Consider the following 18,200-nt stretch of genomic DNA (forward strand, 5'->3'; position numbering starts at 1 on the left):
TTCGGAAGAGTCTAACTTCTGTCATACGCAGTAAAGTTAGTAGGAGCCGATGTTTCTTATTTTTCCACATCTAACGTACGCAACAAAGTGTGCGCTCTTGTTTTGATATTTTGCCTATTTTTTACAATAACCCTTGCAGTAAAGTTGTGCCGAATAATGACAATCTGTTCAATCACTCGGATGCGAGCAGCTTGTTGGAGAGGCATCCTCTATTTCTGGATGCATGAAGAACACTTTCATGTATTTGTTTTATTTCTCTTTCTCTACTGATCTTGCTCTATCCTTCAGGGACAACCTCATGTTTTCTTAGATTATTAGATTTTGTCTTTGTAAAGTTGAAGTCTATAAACTGAAATTTCGGTCATAGGATAACAACATAAGAAAAGAAATTGCATTATACATGGTCTTACATCTCCTTTATCCTGATTGCAGAGTGGAACTCTGGAGGGCAATCCTACATGTGAAGGTCGAGGGCAGACCAGCTTTGGATCTGGGTACCAGTTTCCTTACACTACTCTGAAGAAACCACTTTCCCAAACCAGTATGGCGGACTGGGCCTCCAAGAACCTCAATATGCACACACAGGGAATCTTTCGCAGGAGAATCTCAATCTCCAATATGCTCTCTTGGAATGGCGGGTCCATCAAGAAGCCCATGTTGATCACTAGCAATCGAGTCATCAAGAAAGAAGCTTGTGAAATGTTCAAGCTTGTTCAGGTTTACATGGGAGACCGCCAGGGCCGGACAGACAGAAACCAAGTTGCTTTAGTGTTGGTGACTAAATGCTGGACCGTGCAAGGTTTGCGGGATGAACTGTACATGCAACTAGTGAGGCAGACCACTAACAACATGACCTACAGAAGTCTATCCTTAGGATGGGAACTTATTGCCATCAGTTTGGGGTTTTTCTCCCCATCTCCAAAGTTTCAGTCATACTTGGAAGGTTATATCTACAGGCATCTGGAAGAAGCCAATGATCAAAACAGTAAGTATTCCTGCGTGTTTTATTTTTTGCACTTTATCTATTGATCTTGCTCTGGATTTCTTGGGATCTAGAAGGTTCTATTGTAAGTTATATGCCCTGAATGTAGGAAAGGACGTGTCCGTAAATGAAGTCTCTGTTGTTATTGGACTTGTTTCATAGGAGGAGATTGTCTGCTGGTGAGGATAGCTGGAATGTGTAGATTAATAAGGAAAGAATACTCCGATTGTAGATGGCGTCCGTGGTAATAAAACGTAACTTCCTCACTGAGGTTTAGCTTTTGGAAACAAGGATGTGTATTGTGAGAGATCACTTGAGTCGCAACATGAAGCTTCTGGGCCCCAATACAAATGCTGTAAAAGGCTCCGCCACCACGTACCATGTGCTACGTATAATAGGGTGCATTTACATGGGGCAGAAAAAATGTTTTTGCTGTGCTTTTGCGTTTATGAGCACAAAATTGTAGCAAAAGCACACACTGTTCGTGATGCAGTTTTATCACATCCAACCTGCCTCGTGTGAATACAGCCTTACTGGTCTCTCCGGCATCCGGTGTGACTGATCCCTCTGCATACTGTAGCTACGCACCTGGCTGTCACAATACATGGAATAGGAGGTGTTCACGTAACATAAATGGGTAGATGTTACCGCACCACAGGTGAATATTACATGGTGCAAATGTTGTTGGTAGACGGCAGACTCTATAATCTGCTGCCAGTCTATAATCAGGTAGCACATCCTCCTTGTAATGTGGGTGCTGCTACGGTATGACCCAGAGATAAGAATACACAAAAAGTGGCTCTTACTATTTATAATCATTGTAATTATACAGCAACTTTGTATCTAGCGCAAACATATGGGAGGAAACATTCCAGGAGGTCTGAGCAGTATTCGCTTCATTTGGATGTAAAGTTCTGTCAAGTAAAGAGGATGTTGGGATTCTTTACATGCCCATCTGTGTGAAAAAGAGAATAGAAAAAATGGGTAAATAAGAATATACTGCGCTCATAAGAGTCGGTATAAAGTAGTAAAAAAAAGAACAAACTTTGCCACCAAACCACAGGATAAAGGATAAGTTTGTGATCTGTGAGGATCCAACAATTGAAACCCCCACCTATCCCGAGAAGGAGTTTGGTTGGTCCCTGAGTGAATGGAGCAGGGGTCATGCAGGCGTGCTGCTGTTCCATTCACTTTAGTGACAGTGTCAAACACAGCCAAAGTGCTTCAACTTGGTAATCTCCAGTGTTGTGAGCAGCGATGCGTCAGTCTGGCCCCCACTTCATTCACTCGGAACTGATCAGACCCCATTCTTGGGATTGGTGGGGGTCCCAGTAGTTGGACCACCATCGATCACATCGTTATTCCCTTTCCTGTGGATAGGGAATAACTGTATAATTTAGCACAACTCCTTTAAGTAGGAATGTTAGTAATGCTTTATTTCCTCTTGTCATTTTGTGCCAAGAAATATCTGTTTTATCTATGTTGGCTACAACAAAATGTTCTACGTGTAGAAATCGAAGTATTAGATCGGCATCCCATAATCACATGTACATATTAAGGTGGCCATGCACAGTTGATTAATTTCAGACCAAACCACCAATTCTGATTGGAGCTTCTGCCCATCTAATGTGTACCAGGTGTTCTGACTTTCCCTTGACAATGGACGTTGGAAGGGTTGAGCATGTTGGATTACAACCTGCCCTATCCTTTTGTCATCAAGGGATATAAGCCGCCTCCAGATGTCGTAGAGCATCTTATTCCCCTCTCTGAATGGAGAACACATGCACGCTCGCCTGGATCGGGAGAGTCAGAAGGATGGCGGTCTCCGATGGCTATCTAAGCTGTATCGCCAACCTCACTCCTCCCTCAGACAATTCATTACTTGGTTGATGTGATCCGTACATTTATATACAACGCTGGTTATTACAAGATGCAAAATAAAAGCTGACCTTTTTTATAACCTAGAAGACTAGTAGCACCAGACAATTATACAGTAGATTTACAGTAAAACCGTGTAGTGCAGCGCGAATGCGTGAGAGCGATATTTCACAACAGATATTCTGCTATGGGAAGTGAGGGGTGCTCAGGGTTTGCATGATTTATGAGCCGTGTGAATCTAACATATTGTGTAAGAGACGTTCTGGGAAATCAAACTAACCTACTACCCTGCCTGTGCCTGCAAGTGCTTCCATGCTATGAAGTTGTAACCTAATGGTCTGTCTCGTGGATTTAATAGGTTATTGTGTCGTATGTCATTATTACATGTATGATAACTTGCCTTTGCTTGTCAGCACTAAGCCCGGATGAGAAGGTAAGGATTACAGATCTCTCTCCGAAGTATCTTCAGGTTACATAATTACAAAAAGAAATCCCTGTTCGCTTCAACATTGCAGGTTCTGGTTGCGGCGCAAATACAGAAGTCCGTCAGATGCCGTTAATCAGCATGGTCGCATTTATTTTGATTCTCACCTTCACGTATTTTTGTTTAAAATGAAATACGATAGTGAGCGCTTAAAGTGATCCCACAATGCAGACCAATTATATACTTGTACACAAACATTTAAAGGATTTGTCCAGTTTTATGTAAATAGAGCTTAACTTGATGGGGAAAATAAGGCTGAAGGAAGCGCCGTTTTTCCTGTCAAAATGTACAAGATATGGAATGGACGCTCCGAACACATTGTGTCCCTCGCCGCCACTCCAGGTCTCCCTTCTGACATCACATTTTCAGGCTTCCCCAGGATGTTTACAGGATGTCGGAGGTGATGCAGCCAATGACAGACCTCAGCGATTGCTTCACTGATCACAGTGACAGCGGCTCCAGGAACCAGCAGAGTGGCGGACCCCACTGATGAACTACCTATCATCAATAGAAAAAATAAGGTCCCGGAATAATCCAGTAACACTGGTGTATGAAAAGCCAGTTTTAATAAATTTTGTCCTAGATATTTAGGGGTTTTCTACTGCTGAGAGAAAACCTGAATGAGCAGTAAGAGCATCCGGGCCCCTTTCACTCTTTACAAATGACGTAACATGTCAGATTAGCTTCATCTAATTGGTGCTCTTGGAAAACCTCTTTGAAGAAACGCTGTAGTTTTATGGAACCGTTTTTGATGCTTTGTTTTGTTTGTTTTTTTTAAGCCAAAGAAGTAGATTCAAATTGAATGGAAAACATAATAGAAGGACTTGTCCTCCTCCTTCCTGCTGGATCCACTTCTGGATTTGACTAAAAGAAAGTTCCATCAAATACTGCCGTTAAATTTTTTTTTTTTTTTTAAAGTGCGTGAAACCATCCTTGGGATGCTGTCAAACATGCCGCTTTCATTCAAGTGTTTCTGATGCTGTTTTTGGGGTCAAAAACAAGAGTGGATTCCAAACAGAGTAGTAGTATCCGTCCTTGATTATTTCACTGCTATAATGGTCCACACTTCAGTTTGGCTACAAAACTGCATATGTGTGGCGTCTTTTACACATGTTGCTATGAGACATGAGAAGGAAATTAAAAGAAAAAGAAAAGAAACCAGTAAGGCTGTGCAGGACAATGTGCGTAAAATATGCTGTACACGAGCAGGCATGCACAAGTAAAATACGTGACCATACGCAATTCCATATGCCAGTAAAACTCTTATGATTTTTATGCAGCGTATTACATGTGGTTGTGGGAGCCCGGCCTATGACTAGCGGGCTACACCGATACTCATTAACATGGTTTCCCGAAAATAAGACCTGCCCTTAAAATAAGCCCTGCCTTGATATTTGCCTATTTTCAGGGAGGCTTAAAATTTAAGCCCTACCCTGAAAATAAGCCCTGGCTAGACTACATTTAAAAAATAGATAAATGAATACAATACCTGGTAGCTGCGGTCCAGGTCCCTCCCCCCTTCTCTCTGAAGTTCCGTAGCTCCGCCACACTTCCTGCACTCCTCGGCCCCCAACAGATGATCACTTCCTGGTCACGGGGTTCATAAGTCCTGCCTTCAGGAAGCGATGGCTCTGATTGGTTCAGTGAGTGCTGCTCTTAGGCAATCAATGCAGCGCTCGCTAAACCAACGCAACAGCTGTGATTGGCTGAGAGCAGCGCTCACTGAACCAATCAGAGCCATCAGTTCCTGGAGGCAGGATTTATAAATCCCATGACCAGGAGGCGATCTGTTGGCAGCTGAGGAGTGCAGGACACGCTGCAGAGTTACAGAACCTCTGAGACCAGTGGGACCCGGGCCACGGCTGCTAGGTAAGTAAAATAAGACTTAGGACCTCTTTTGGGCCAAAAATTAATATCACAGGGTCTTATTTTCAGGGAAACACAGTATCTCACAGCAAAAAAATCACTGTAAGATGCCGCCACATGTGATAACTGCTGCAGCCAAGTGAGTTGTTAGTGATTTCTTGTTTTGTTCGCTACATGCTGGGATTTATGAGCAATTTTTTTTACAAAATAGGAGGTACTTTCTTCCTCCATAAAGTATAATGAAAAGTGCTTGGAAATCTCATTACAATTTTTAGTTCTTAATAGAAAAAAAGCCTTTCTACAATAAGCCCAGCTGTAGCCTTAAAGGTCTTTTGTTAAAAACGGGTAACAAAAATTTAATATGTCTCCTAAAAAACAAGAGAATAGAAGACTTAAGTCCCTTTTTACATGTAACGATTATCGCTTAGAATTCATTCAAATGGCCAAACGTGAGTAACAATCGTTACAGGTAAACCTGGGCAGTTGTGCACTATTCGTTCAATTGTCGTTCAGTGCTGGTTTTTAGCCGGCATAAAAACCATTGGCAAGCCGCTCAGAATTCCTTCCATTTGAATGCAGTTTGTTCAGTTTTTTTCTGCAGCTTAAAGATGGTTTTGCTTCTACACAATGAGCGCAGTGTTTACTCATGCTGGGAGAGGACAATATAATCTGCCGGCCAGATAATGCCTCGCACAAACACAGGCCCACCTGGGCAAACGGCTGCTACTGAGTTTACTTTAGCTAATGAGGAAAAATAAAGACGATTAGGTGCGAGTTATTTTATGCAAAACTGTCGTCGATTCATTCAATCGTCCGGTCACTTAAGCGATAATTGTGGCGTTTAAAAGGGGCTTAATGGACCATAACGGTATGCTCAAGCATTGCTGATTTTATTCTGAATTTGTTGCTGATCTGCTGCAGATTTTACTCTTTCTATTGAATTCAAATGGGTGAAATCTGCTGCAGATCTACAGCAAATAAAGTGTGAACTCGCCCTAAATCTCATGGGGCTTCATTCTTCTGTGAATTATTTATCTGTTTTTGTAGACGTTCCTGCACAAATTTTACTATCTGTAGAACAACTGGCAGTAACAATTTGGGAACAGCTGAAATGTTTTCAGAGTGCCGGGAGGACACAATTTTGCTCTAGGTGGTCCCGCAGTAAGTGTGCGGTGAGCCTGCTGTGTACGTCCATTTGTCAGCATCCTGTCAGCAGCATCTGTAGTGTAGGCTTCCTGACACACTGATAAGGCAAGCGGCATTACTCACTTATGTCATTGTCGCCTGATTAATGATCACGTTTAGGCCTCATGCGCTCAACTGATGTTTTCTGTTGCAGTTCACCAACGGATTCAGGAAGTTGAGGAACTGAAATTTAAGAAGAACTCAAAATCCCGGAAAAAGAGGAAGCAAAATGTGGATGAGGAAGAAGGTAAATATAACACGGGCTTCTTAAAGTGCAGCCTGCCACCACCTGGGTGATGTATCACATCTCTGCCTGCTTGCTGTTAAGTGAGCCTGGAATGGACTTATATCTGTTGTTGCGTTTTTTTGTGTAGTTTTCAGATTTTTGTACTAACTTGTAACTGCATGCATTTGATCGTAGTGACTTCAGCACTATATATATAATAAAATCAGTTATTTAAAGGGGTTTTCCAGGTAAAATACTATTGATAACCTATCCTTAGAATGGGCCATTAATAGTTGATCAGCCAGGGTCCGCCGCACAAGTAGCAACCGATCAGCTCAGTGGGCGCCTGCTTTCAATGCTGCTACACGCAAGGATCAGAGCGGAAGCTGCTGCTCCATTGTGTAGTGGCTGGCGCTTGTAATTATTGCAGGTGCAACTCCCATTGATATCAATGAGTGCTGCTCCTGCAGTTACAATTGCAGCAGCTTTCACTCCCACCCCCATATATATAACCTGCTCAGCTGATTGGCCTAGATCCTTTGTGGCAGACTCCAGCCGATTAACTATTGATGACCCATCCAGAGGCTTGGCTGCTAGGCTGCACACAACTGGATTTGGATTACAGAATCCATGATCGTCACCTATGCGAACGATCCGCTGCATTCCGCATCTATTAGAAAGAATAGAACATTCGGATGTCCGCTTACATGAGCGGATTGTAATTTCCGCCTGTGGGAAAAAAATTGCAGCATGTTCTATTTTTGTGCGGATTCTGCTCGGATGGCTTCCATTGAAGTGAATGAAGGCCGTCTTACCCACGGCCCTTCCACAATTGAAATTGCGGAAAGGTTGTGGATTCTGAATCATCGCCTAGCGACGGCACGGGAAAAGCAGGGACCATCCACAATACCAATAAATCCAGCTACACGCAGACGCCGGCTGGGCATGGGGTTTGATTGCACTGCGGCTCCCGCATGCAGAATCCGACCCGTCCCTGTGCCAGGAAAGCCTCTCACTAGTGGTCATAAATGGATACATGAAGTTTTAGTTTTTAGATGACTGTGGTACCGAATAATCCAGTGGTCAAATCACAATATAAATGAGACTGACTCACGATTGTACAATTTATCATATATGATCTTTTTTCTTTCCTTTGTGTATTGCTAATGAAAAGTAGACAATCGTTAAGCCACATAATTGAACCCCCACACAAATTTAGGGGTTTATGCTATTGATAAAATGGCCGTACACCATATCTGTCAAACCAACCGATCATCTAATGTTTATGTTGGCCTCCTTAACGTATTTTTACACGGGACAGACGTTGATTGCATAAGTGCCTGACAGCCGTCCCACAGACTAGCGCTGCTGTGCCTTGACACAGGAGCGATAGTCCTTCAGAGAATGGAGGTGGAGTGGGCCTGAGTTTTCTTCAGGCCACCTGCCTCCATTCACTGCATACAGGCCGATGGTTGCTTGGTTTTTAGGTGAGCTGAATCTCAAGCGACTCAGATAAGCGATTTCTGGCTTAGTGCCATGTTGGTGGCCACGTGTACATGGTGCAACTATATCACTCGAATTCACTGTTTACAGGGCGATTTTTGAAAATAATCACTGTAAAGATGCCTTTCCTCTTCCCTGATGGTAGGAATCAGGATTACAGATTGGGAGTCTGTTTTCAACTGCCCAATCCTTTTGTTCTCAGAGACATCCTTTTTTTTTTTTTACCAGGGGACATTCAGGATTCTCTATACACTTTGGATAGTGGGTCAAAATTGCTGCGTTTGGCAGACTTTAGTAATGTATAGCAGGTTTACATTGCTTCTGTACTCCTATAGCAGAAAACAAAAAGAAAATTTTTTAACCACTTCAGGACCAGCGAACAACTATAAACATCCTGCGGTCCTGAAATGTGTATGGAGCGGTCTCGTGAGTAGAGTCTGCTCCGTACTCACCAGCTATTTCTGATAGCTGACAGCCACCACTAACTGCTGCGATCAGAGTTGGCTCTGATTGCAGCAGTTAAATGTTTAAGCATGCGGTCCGCTTTGATTATGGCACCTAAACAGTTGGGAGGCGCCAGGTGGTCTCCACAGTGCAATTGGAGGGTGCAGGAGGGCTAGCATGGCAGCCCGGAGCCTACTGAATGCTCTGAGGCCTGCCATGCATAGATGCTTGTCAAGGAAACAGAGATGCCTGTTGAAAGGCGACAAAAAAAAATTGCATTATACTGCAATACTAAAGTATAGTACAAGTGATCAAATAAAATCACCAGTTGAAGTCCCCTGTGTGGACTAAATAAAAGTCTGAAAAAAGAATATTTAATAAAGTTTTAACAGTTAAAGAAAAAAAAAAAACACTTTTCCCCATTCTTTTTTGTACGGTATTAAAAAAAGACCCCAAAAGCTTAACTATCAAAAAAAAAAAACCACACTCATTTGGCATCGCCGTATACGTAACACTCTGAACAATTAAAATATCACAAAATGTATTCTTCTACAGTAAAACAAAAAAAAGCTTGAATGCTGATTTTTGTTGGAATCCTGGCTCCCAAAAACGTGAATAAAAGATGTCAAAAACTACAGCTCACTCCAGATGATGAAAAAATTACAGGTCGCAAAATACGTCAACTGAAAGCAATTTTTGTTTAGAAAAAAAATGTTGTTTACTTTTTAAAAATGAAAAAAACATTTAAAAACTATTGGAATTTGGTATCACCGTAATAGTACTGACCCATAGAACAAAGTCCATGTATCATTTTTACTATGTTGTGAATGCTGTAAAAACAAAAGCCACCAAAACTGTCGCAATTGCATTTTTTTTCATTTCTTCCCACTTAAAGGTTTTTAAACCTTTTTCTGTACATTTATAGTACATTCAATGGTACCATTAAAAATACAAGTCCTGCAACAAACAAGCCCTCATACAGGTGTGTCAATGGGAAAATTACAAAGGTATGGCTCTTGGAAAAAGCAGGACTGTAAAAAATTATATGGGGAAAAAAATTATAAATCCCTGGCCCTGAAGTGGTTAATAATGCTGTTTACACAGTGATGTATGCCGGCTGTCTGCCTACATTACCATCATGTTTAATAAGTGCATAGGTGACCTGAAGAATATGCCGTAAGAGCTGTTTGTAGGTTGGATCTCATGATATTTCACTTCTCCTGAATGTGGGATTCCTGCGTTTAGGATTAGACCGGCTCTGAACTTGAATAACTGGCCTGCAAATCCAATAATTTGAGTTGCCCTCATTTATTGCCCTGTTGGTGATGCATAGATGCCGGATGTAAATGACGGGTGTGGACTAGAATTCCTCTGAATTGTTTGTGCTTGGCAGGATAGTTGAGCTTGTTCACATCTGCTCTGTGATTTAATTACATGCACACTGAGATGTGTGATGATGATTGACTACAGTCCTATACATCTCACATTTCTGCAGTCTGTTCCTCCGGTCTGCTGTGTGGTATCCATGACTGTGCCTCGTCCGGTGACTGCACTAGTTTCACTCTTCACAGGACTGAGACAGTTACTTGTATAACGTCTGGTGGAAATGGGTTAATAACCACTTCTCTTAAAGGGACACTAAGCCTAGGTGTGAACAAGAGCAAAACGGGAACAGCAGACCTATATGCCAGTCTGCAAGACTTCCTGCAGATTATCACGCTAAACTCATGTTCTAATGAATGAAAATGTGCAATAATCGTTACGTCTTAATGTAAAGTCATCGTTTATTATTCATTTACTTTTCGCTTATCTCTCTCACTTTCAACCAGCATAAAAATCATCGCTGGTTCGCTGACTTCTCGCTGCGTGTGAACTCTCCCCGCTCAGAGCTTCAAATAGAATGTGAAGGCTGAGTGAGAAGTCAGAGATAGTGGTGACTTGCCAGTCTAAACGCTCTGCACGAGCGCTAACAACTAGCGGTGATGTCACCCGCTCGGGCAGATCATCCTGTGTAAATGGGGCATTAGATAACATAAAAGATGCGATTAATGATCAAATTATGACGTTTAGATTAGAAAATGATTGTGAACAGTCATTCTACCAGTCGTTTGAGAGATAATCATCCCATGTAAAGGGACCTTTTCATGGGACAACCATCACTGCTGTGACTGGAGGTGGAGCGGGCTGGGGATCGTTCCCCACCATTCACAGTTAACAGGCCGTTGCTCAGAGATTGAGTGACTCCTGTTTACACAGCCCAACAGTTGCTCAGTTTTTAGATAAGCTAAAAACCAAGCGGCTTCAAGAAATAAGTGATTTGGGGCTCAGTGCGCTGTCTGGCCGCTTGTGCGCTGGACAACTATCGCCCGAATTTGCTGCTTCCAGTGAAAATTCTAGTGACAATCGCCTTATGTGAAGGTACCTTTAGGCCGGTTTCAGACATTGCGTACTAGTTGTGAAGTTTCTCTGCCCAAAATTCTGCAACTATGTATGGTGCGATGTTGGTGAATGAGGCTTTGACAAGCCCTTTAGACTAGCAGCCAAAATATTCCAATGCGGATTCAAGTCACGTTGCAAATTTTTAAATCCACAGAATGCTTTACTTGTGGAAAATTCACTGCAAATTTCATTAATTTTAGTGTAATGAGTGAAGTCCTGAGGCGTCCATTGTGGAGATTGTGCAGAAATAGATGACTATTTTCTACTCTGTGTAAACGTAGCCTTAAAAGCTCTGACACCCCTCCATTTTGAGGCTGAAGGAGGCTACGGGACTTATTTTACGAAGTCTACATTGCTGACAGAGTTGTTAAGAGTACGGGTGGATTCACACATGGAGGAACCACCCGCCATTGACAAATACTCCACAAAATCTGCAAGTCTTAAATGTGGATTTCGCAGCAAATTTGTCCATGGCATAAAGTTACGCCACGTGTGAATGCACCTCAAATGTCTATATGTGAACATTTGTATTTAGGTCAAGGGGGGGTGATGTCTCTGCATTTATGTATATGTTATATATAATATAATGCACCCCATCCAAATCGGTTTCATTAGGCCTGCCTAAGGGTTCATAGGAGATCCGAAAGCTCGCTGTAACATCATGTATTTTTGTTAGCCATTAAAAGGTATCCTATCTACAAAATTACTTGGTTCCTCTTGCTGAGAACAATCACACTTTGTACCCTAATTGTTACACACAAAAGCCTTGGAGGAATAAGCAGGAGGAGGTTATCATGTGAAAAGTAACTCCTGATTCTTTCTTTTTATTTACCTCTTTGAGTTATAGAATTTTAGGAACAGTAAAGTTAAAGTATGAAGTTCTATCATTTCCACCATTGTCAAACTAATGATTTAGCTGTGATTAAAGAAGATGCAAACTCCTAGTTAACGCTTTGCAATCCACTTTTGGATTCAGGGTTTCCTAGGGGGTTTTCTCTTTCTGCCATTATACAATGGCGCCATCTGCTGGCTAGAGCCAGTACTGCGGTATAGGACATGCTGGAGAGAACCCCGACAACAGAGCGGCCAGTAATCTACAGTAAGAATACCCTGCCGGACGTCTTTCGACATTGGAGCTGTACAGCCTTCAATCAGAATGTCTTCAGACATCAGACAGTGGATTGGAAAGGGTTAACCTTGTTGGAAATGGTTTGGAGTTTTTTTCCTTCCATGAAAACTCAATTTCTTTTTCCATTTTGTTTTTAATTGACAAATAGTTCTCCTCTCTAGCCTTCTACAAATGCATATTATGTGAGCGGTAACTGCGTCTATCGCTGCTAGTTGTGCCTTTGTGTAATTATTCCGTTAGCGCTAATATTACACTGTGCCTCATTTTCCCCTCCTCTTCTGTCACACACTTCTGCTATGTCTTTGTCTTCCCTCAATAAGACCGGTTTCAGAACTCCATATTCCTCAGAGATAACTATACGACTTACTGCCCGGAGTATAATTTACACTTGAAATCTGCATGGACTTCTTGAAGTAATCTTGTGTTATTGAAGTTGTCATGGCTGCCTTTGAAGCAGTATTTATGGTTTCCACAAACATTACCCGTTGAAAGCAAATCTTCCTTGCAGTTCCTGTATTCCAGAGACCACCTCATTGAGGTGGTTGTTAACAGAGCCATGTCCCAGTTCTCTCATTATTACCGAGCCTCTCAGTAGTGACCTCACGCCGCAGGAATGCACCACCTCATTTTGTCCTCTTAGATTGCTCTTCTCAACGTCCAATTCCGCAAGGATCTATTTCGGTAGCTGACACTCCTATTCAGCAATCAGAATGAATTACCCATCTGTGACAAAGCAGTTTGTCATGCTTCCTTTACTATTATTATGGTTGTTGACATAGTGTGGAATATATATTAATTCTCTGTAATATTCTTACTTGTACATTGGTCTCATTAGTATGCATTTCTGTTAAGTAATTGATTTCGCAGTTAAAGGGGTTGTCTGGTTTAAGAACCAATTTCACCTTTCCTAAAAGGGGACACTGAGATAATAGAGAGGACTCTTATTTACAACCACAAACAATTAGCTGGAGCAAGCAGCAACTACAAAAAGTGTCCCAGTCCTGGTCTAATCCATGTATTACACTACGTAATACTTTATTTTCCCTGCGGAGGAGCTGTAGGGAAATTAAACACATCACTGGTAGTTCCTGTAGGGGGATATGCTGTAATCGGCTTACTTTTATGGAAGCCTTTTAAGAAAAATTAATCACCCAAATATCAAAATCACTTTAACATTACTGAAATGAGCCTTGTTTTCAGGGCTTTAGCAATCACTTTTCTACACAAAGTATTTTTTGTGATATTTAAGATTCAGAAATCTAAAAGAATGATCTCTGATCTGTAGACTTCGGTATTAGGCTGATTTGGAAACTTCTACACAGGGCGACTATCGCTACTGTGGCTTCACACAGGAATGATAGTGGTTAAGTGAATGGATGCGGAGAGATCACCAGAGATCTCCACCAGCTGCCTGCCCACATTTACTGTGAACAGGCAGTTATTCAAAGATGAACGACTGCCTGTGCATTGGATTGAGAAGTCGTTCACTAGTCACTTTGTTGCAGTGAGCTGGAATGAAGTGACTAATGAGCAATTTTTTGTGTCTGGTCACGCATCTACGTGGGACAACTGTTGTTCAGAATCGCTCATTTGAACGTCTTTTCGGCCACTAGTTGGCCTGTGTAAAAGTGCTCTCACATGCTGTGATTTTGCATGTGATATAATTAGTGCTGACCGCATTTGGTAATGATGACTGTGTGGGAATCGCCCAAACCAATCATTTTCAAGTTATCATAATCACAGCTATCATAATTAGCATGCCACCAGAGCAGACGAGTCCCGATGTCCACCATGTGTAGACAGCAGTGTTTTGCAGTTGTCAGTAAAACAGAACAAATGGCCAGGTAGACCACGTTCACATCCTATACGCCAGGATTCGGCTGCAGATTTCACCCCATGTAATGGTACCATTGGGATCTGACACATTGGTCGCAGCAGAATAAAGCATGCTACAGATTTGTAAAGCATCACTATTTAGGCTGCTACAAATCCACCCTATATGAACACGTCCTTATCCATCAGTACAGATCGGGTTTACTTGGTGCTCTCTTCACATCCCTTGTATCAGCCCGTTTTTAAAATGTTGGGATAATTTGTTAGTTTACTTGCAGTTACAGCTTGATGGAAACTTCTTCTATTGACAGCTGTTCCTTTTTGCTGTTTACATTCCAGGTCTTCCCATCAGCACTTACGCTAAATATTGTTACCGCAAACTGCAAAAAGTCGCAGTTACTGGAGGAAAGAAGGTAAGAAACTTTTGACGTTTGTCTCTTTAGATCATATTTGTGACATTTGTATCGACTAGACACCTGAAACATTATACGCTTGTGTGTTTTGTTTTTTTAAACGGAACCTGTTGTTGCCTTTTGAGTCCCATGAACTACATTGTGGAGCTCAAAGGGGAGACCGGGGAGCTGCGTTTCACACTCGCCGGGCGTCCTGTTCCAGTACTATGTCCTCATGAAATCGGTGTGTGCCAGCAGCTTGACTCCTTCTGCATGTGCACCTCCCGTAGAGATGAATTGGAAATGCACACGCAGAGTCAGGTTGTTGGAGTGCACGGACTTCGCAAGGACATAGCCCTGGAACGGGGCGCTCAGTGAGCATGATATATAGAGCTCCTTGGACTCCCCATTCCCTTGCCTATGATCCTCAGAACGTAGTTTGTGGGACTCAAAGGTTACAGGTTCGCTTTAACTAGCAAGGAGGCAGGGTTAGCATGGTATGACGTTACTTGAGAGTAAGCAAGTTCTACACCTTTATAAACAGACATTTTGCTAATGTGACAAGAAGTACTTCTGGCATATGAAAGCTCTTCTAACCCCATAAAGAGGCTTTCCTTTGATCACTATTCGACTACTTAGTGATCCTGAGGGTTTATGGTATTGGGTGATTTATAGGATATCGGATCGAATTCAGGTCTATACTGATGATTTCCATTTATTTATTTAAAAAAATCTTTTAAAAACCATCTTAAGGAATTGCTAAGTTCATACAAAGACAAGATGAAGACGTAGGGTGGTAGCTACCTTCTCAGTGATTGTGTGCAGTTTACATCAATCCCCTTTGACACGTGTGTGTGCAAGACGTATCCTGTTTAGATGGGAAAACAATGTTTGGCTGCCATTCCGCCTTCAAAAGCCTCAGTCCATATAAATAATGTCCCAGTGAAACTCTGTGGGACGGCCATAGGTCTTTGTCTCCTGGCATCACCTCCGCTAGGCAATGCTCCTCGCACGAGCTGCAGTTATGTTCATTTGATTTATTTTGCTTGGGGTTTCATTGTGGATTTTAACATCCCCATGTAAGGACATGACATTAAATCACAGCAGGGGTATATTTTCCAGCTTTTCCTGCCAAATGTAGAAGTGCTGCTGTCACCAGCAAATAAACCAGAGGATGAAAATATACACACATAGGAGCGCTGGGGAACGCGGAGACCGTGCACGCTGCGATGTGTTTATTACTCGGTGTCCTCACTTAACTGCTCTAATTATAATCAATAAAGGGCTGTCATCTTACCTGAAAAGGGGCCTCATGTAATAGGCCCGGGTTGTTTATTCTCTTCATTCTGCACGGAAATTATAGGAGCTTATTTACACAGAACAGTGGAGGAATGATTCATTCATTGTAATACAAGAATATAATAGATGTAAATATTTCTTTTACAAACTAAGCATTCAGGTTCTAATTAAAAGGGAACCTGTCAGGGAATTCGTGATGCCCAAAGCTTCAAGCTGCACAAAAAAGGTGGCTAAAAGGGGTTTTCCCACAATTTAAAATCGCTTCACACCCACTCTGTACTTCCTGGTTGCTGCTGATTAGGACCTGTGGCTGCTGCAGCCAATCATTGCCCACAGCAGTGACCTTTTATAGCCAGTGATTGGCTTCAGCAACCAGGAAGGACAGAGCAGTTATGAAGCAATTTAAAGCTGTAGGAACCCCCATTTAATGTAAAAAGCAACCCCAGTAAAGCCACTGGCTATTATTTCTGCTTGCACGTACAGTACTGTGCAAAAAATTCCGTAAAGTAAGAATACCTTCAAAAGTAGAAGTGTTAATCGTTTTGTTTACTTTGCATTATGTTAAGACATGAAGGGAAATCTAAATCAAACCAATATTTGATGTTACATAGTATGCTAGGCTGAAAAAAGACAAATGTTGAGGCTGTTTCCACACCGCCTTTTTGATCCAGAGGAAGGCAAAAAAAATCCCAGTGAGGCAGAAGCCAATTTACCCTTATTCTGTGGAAAAAAATCCCAACTCCATAATGGCAGTCAGAATAATCCCTGGATCAACAACCCGCTGGTCACCTATTGTCTATATCCTGTAATATCATGGCGCTCTAGAAAGACATCTAGTCCCCTCTTAAACTCCTCTATGGATTTTGCCATCAACACTTCCTCAGCCAGAGAGTTCCACAGTCTCACTGCTCTTACAGTAAAGAACCCCCTTCTGTGTTTTTGATAAAACCTTAGTTCCTCTAGACGTAGAGGATGCCCTCTTGTTACCGTCACAGTCCTGGGTATAAATAGATCATGGGAGAGATCCTTGTATTGTCCCCTAATGTATTTATACATAGTTATTTAGTTGCTCCTTAAGCATCTTTTTTTTTCTAGAATGAATAATCCTAATTTTGATAGCCTCTCTGGGTATGCGAGTCCTTTCATTCCATTTATTAGTTACCCTTCTTTGAACCCACTCAAGCATTGCAATGTTTTTCCTGAGCAGCGGTGTCCAGAATTGTACACCGTATTCCATATGGGGCCTGACAAGTGCCTTATATAGTGGAAGAATAATGTTGTCGCCCCTATACCTCTTTTAATGCACCCCAAAACTTTATTTGCCTTTGCAGCAGCTGACTAGCATTGGTTGCTTCAATTGAGTCTACAGTCAGCTATTACCCCCAGGTTTTTTCCATCTCTTTTCCCTAGCAGCATCCCATTTAGTGTACACTGGTGGCATTAGTTTCTCCTGCCCATATGCATAACCTTACATTTATTGGTGTTGAACTACATTTGCCATTTTTCTAGGTCCATTTGCAGCTGTATCACCTGCAAATATTGATATTTTACTGCAGCCCCTCTATCAGGTCATTGATAAATATATTGAACAGAATGGAGCCTAATGCTGAACCCTGTGGCCCCCCACTAGCCACACATTTTCGCACAGATCGAGCTGCCCCATTTTATATATCAGACTATTATGTGGCACGGTGTCAAATGCTTTAGAAAAATCCAAATATACGAGATCAATAGACTCTCCCAGGTCCAGCCCAGAACTTACTTAGTTGTAGAAGCTGATCAAGTTGGTCTGACATGATCGACCCCTCATGAACACATCCTGATGAAGAGTTATAGTGTTTTTTTCCTTGAGGTATTCCAGGATGGCGTCTCTCAGAATCCCTTTGAATATTTCTTCCAGTTATTGAAGTGAGACTTACAAGCCTGTAGTTACCAGGCTCTCTTCTTGACCCCTTTTTGCATATTGGAACCACATTGGCAATGTGCTAATCCAGTGGTACAACCACGGTCTCAATACCAGTCCCTCAATATAAGAAAAAAACTGCCCGTCTATCATGGCACTTACTTCCCTTAGAACCCTTGGGTGTATGCCATCTGGGCCAGGCGATTTTGTCGATTTTTTATTATTTTTTTTTTTTAAATCTTTTTTAGCCAGCTCTGCACTTCTTCCTGCGTTACACAGGTGATATTTAGTGACCACCTTTTATTAGTGACTGCTCACATTAGCGAGTCGGAATTGCGTAATCTGCGAACGGAAAGTAGAACGCAGCATGTTCTATTTTAAAGTGGCTATATGTGACATAAAGCCCATTCTTCTTTATAGTCGTGTATATATCTACAGCCCATATGCACTTATATAAGCAACGGCGCAGGTGTACTGCACATGACAACCTGGGTCATGGTCAGGCTCACAGCTGTAAACCACTGCGGGTGCCCTGCAGCAGTTTACGCTTATGAGCGCGTGAGCCCAGCCTAAGACGTTTGCACAGTACTGTATGTCAGCATTGCATTTGGTATTTCTGTTTGCCTATTGCTTTTGT

The 18,200-nt window shown here is 42.0% G+C and overlaps 1 protein-coding gene across 2 annotated transcripts in view; it reads left to right on the forward strand.

Moving 5' to 3' along the window:
• Positions 1–18,200, forward strand: part of LOC136587276 (rho GTPase-activating protein 39-like) — a 121,354-nt gene that overhangs the window by 90,929 nt on the left and 12,225 nt on the right. The window contains exons 4-6 of one of the 2 annotated variants that reach the window (XM_066585821.1): positions 433–985; positions 6,550–6,642; positions 14,309–14,382. In XM_066585821.1, the coding sequence (XP_066441918.1) occupies positions 433–985; positions 6,550–6,642; positions 14,309–14,382 (720 nt within the window). The remainder of the gene's footprint in view (positions 1–432; positions 986–6,549; positions 6,643–14,308; positions 14,383–18,200) is intronic. The other variant, XM_066585822.1, reaches the window with a different exon arrangement.

Source organism: Eleutherodactylus coqui, chromosome 13, assembly GCF_035609145.1.
Source record: "Eleutherodactylus coqui strain aEleCoq1 chromosome 13, aEleCoq1.hap1, whole genome shotgun sequence".
NCBI lineage: Eukaryota > Metazoa > Chordata > Amphibia > Anura > Eleutherodactylidae > Eleutherodactylus > Eleutherodactylus coqui.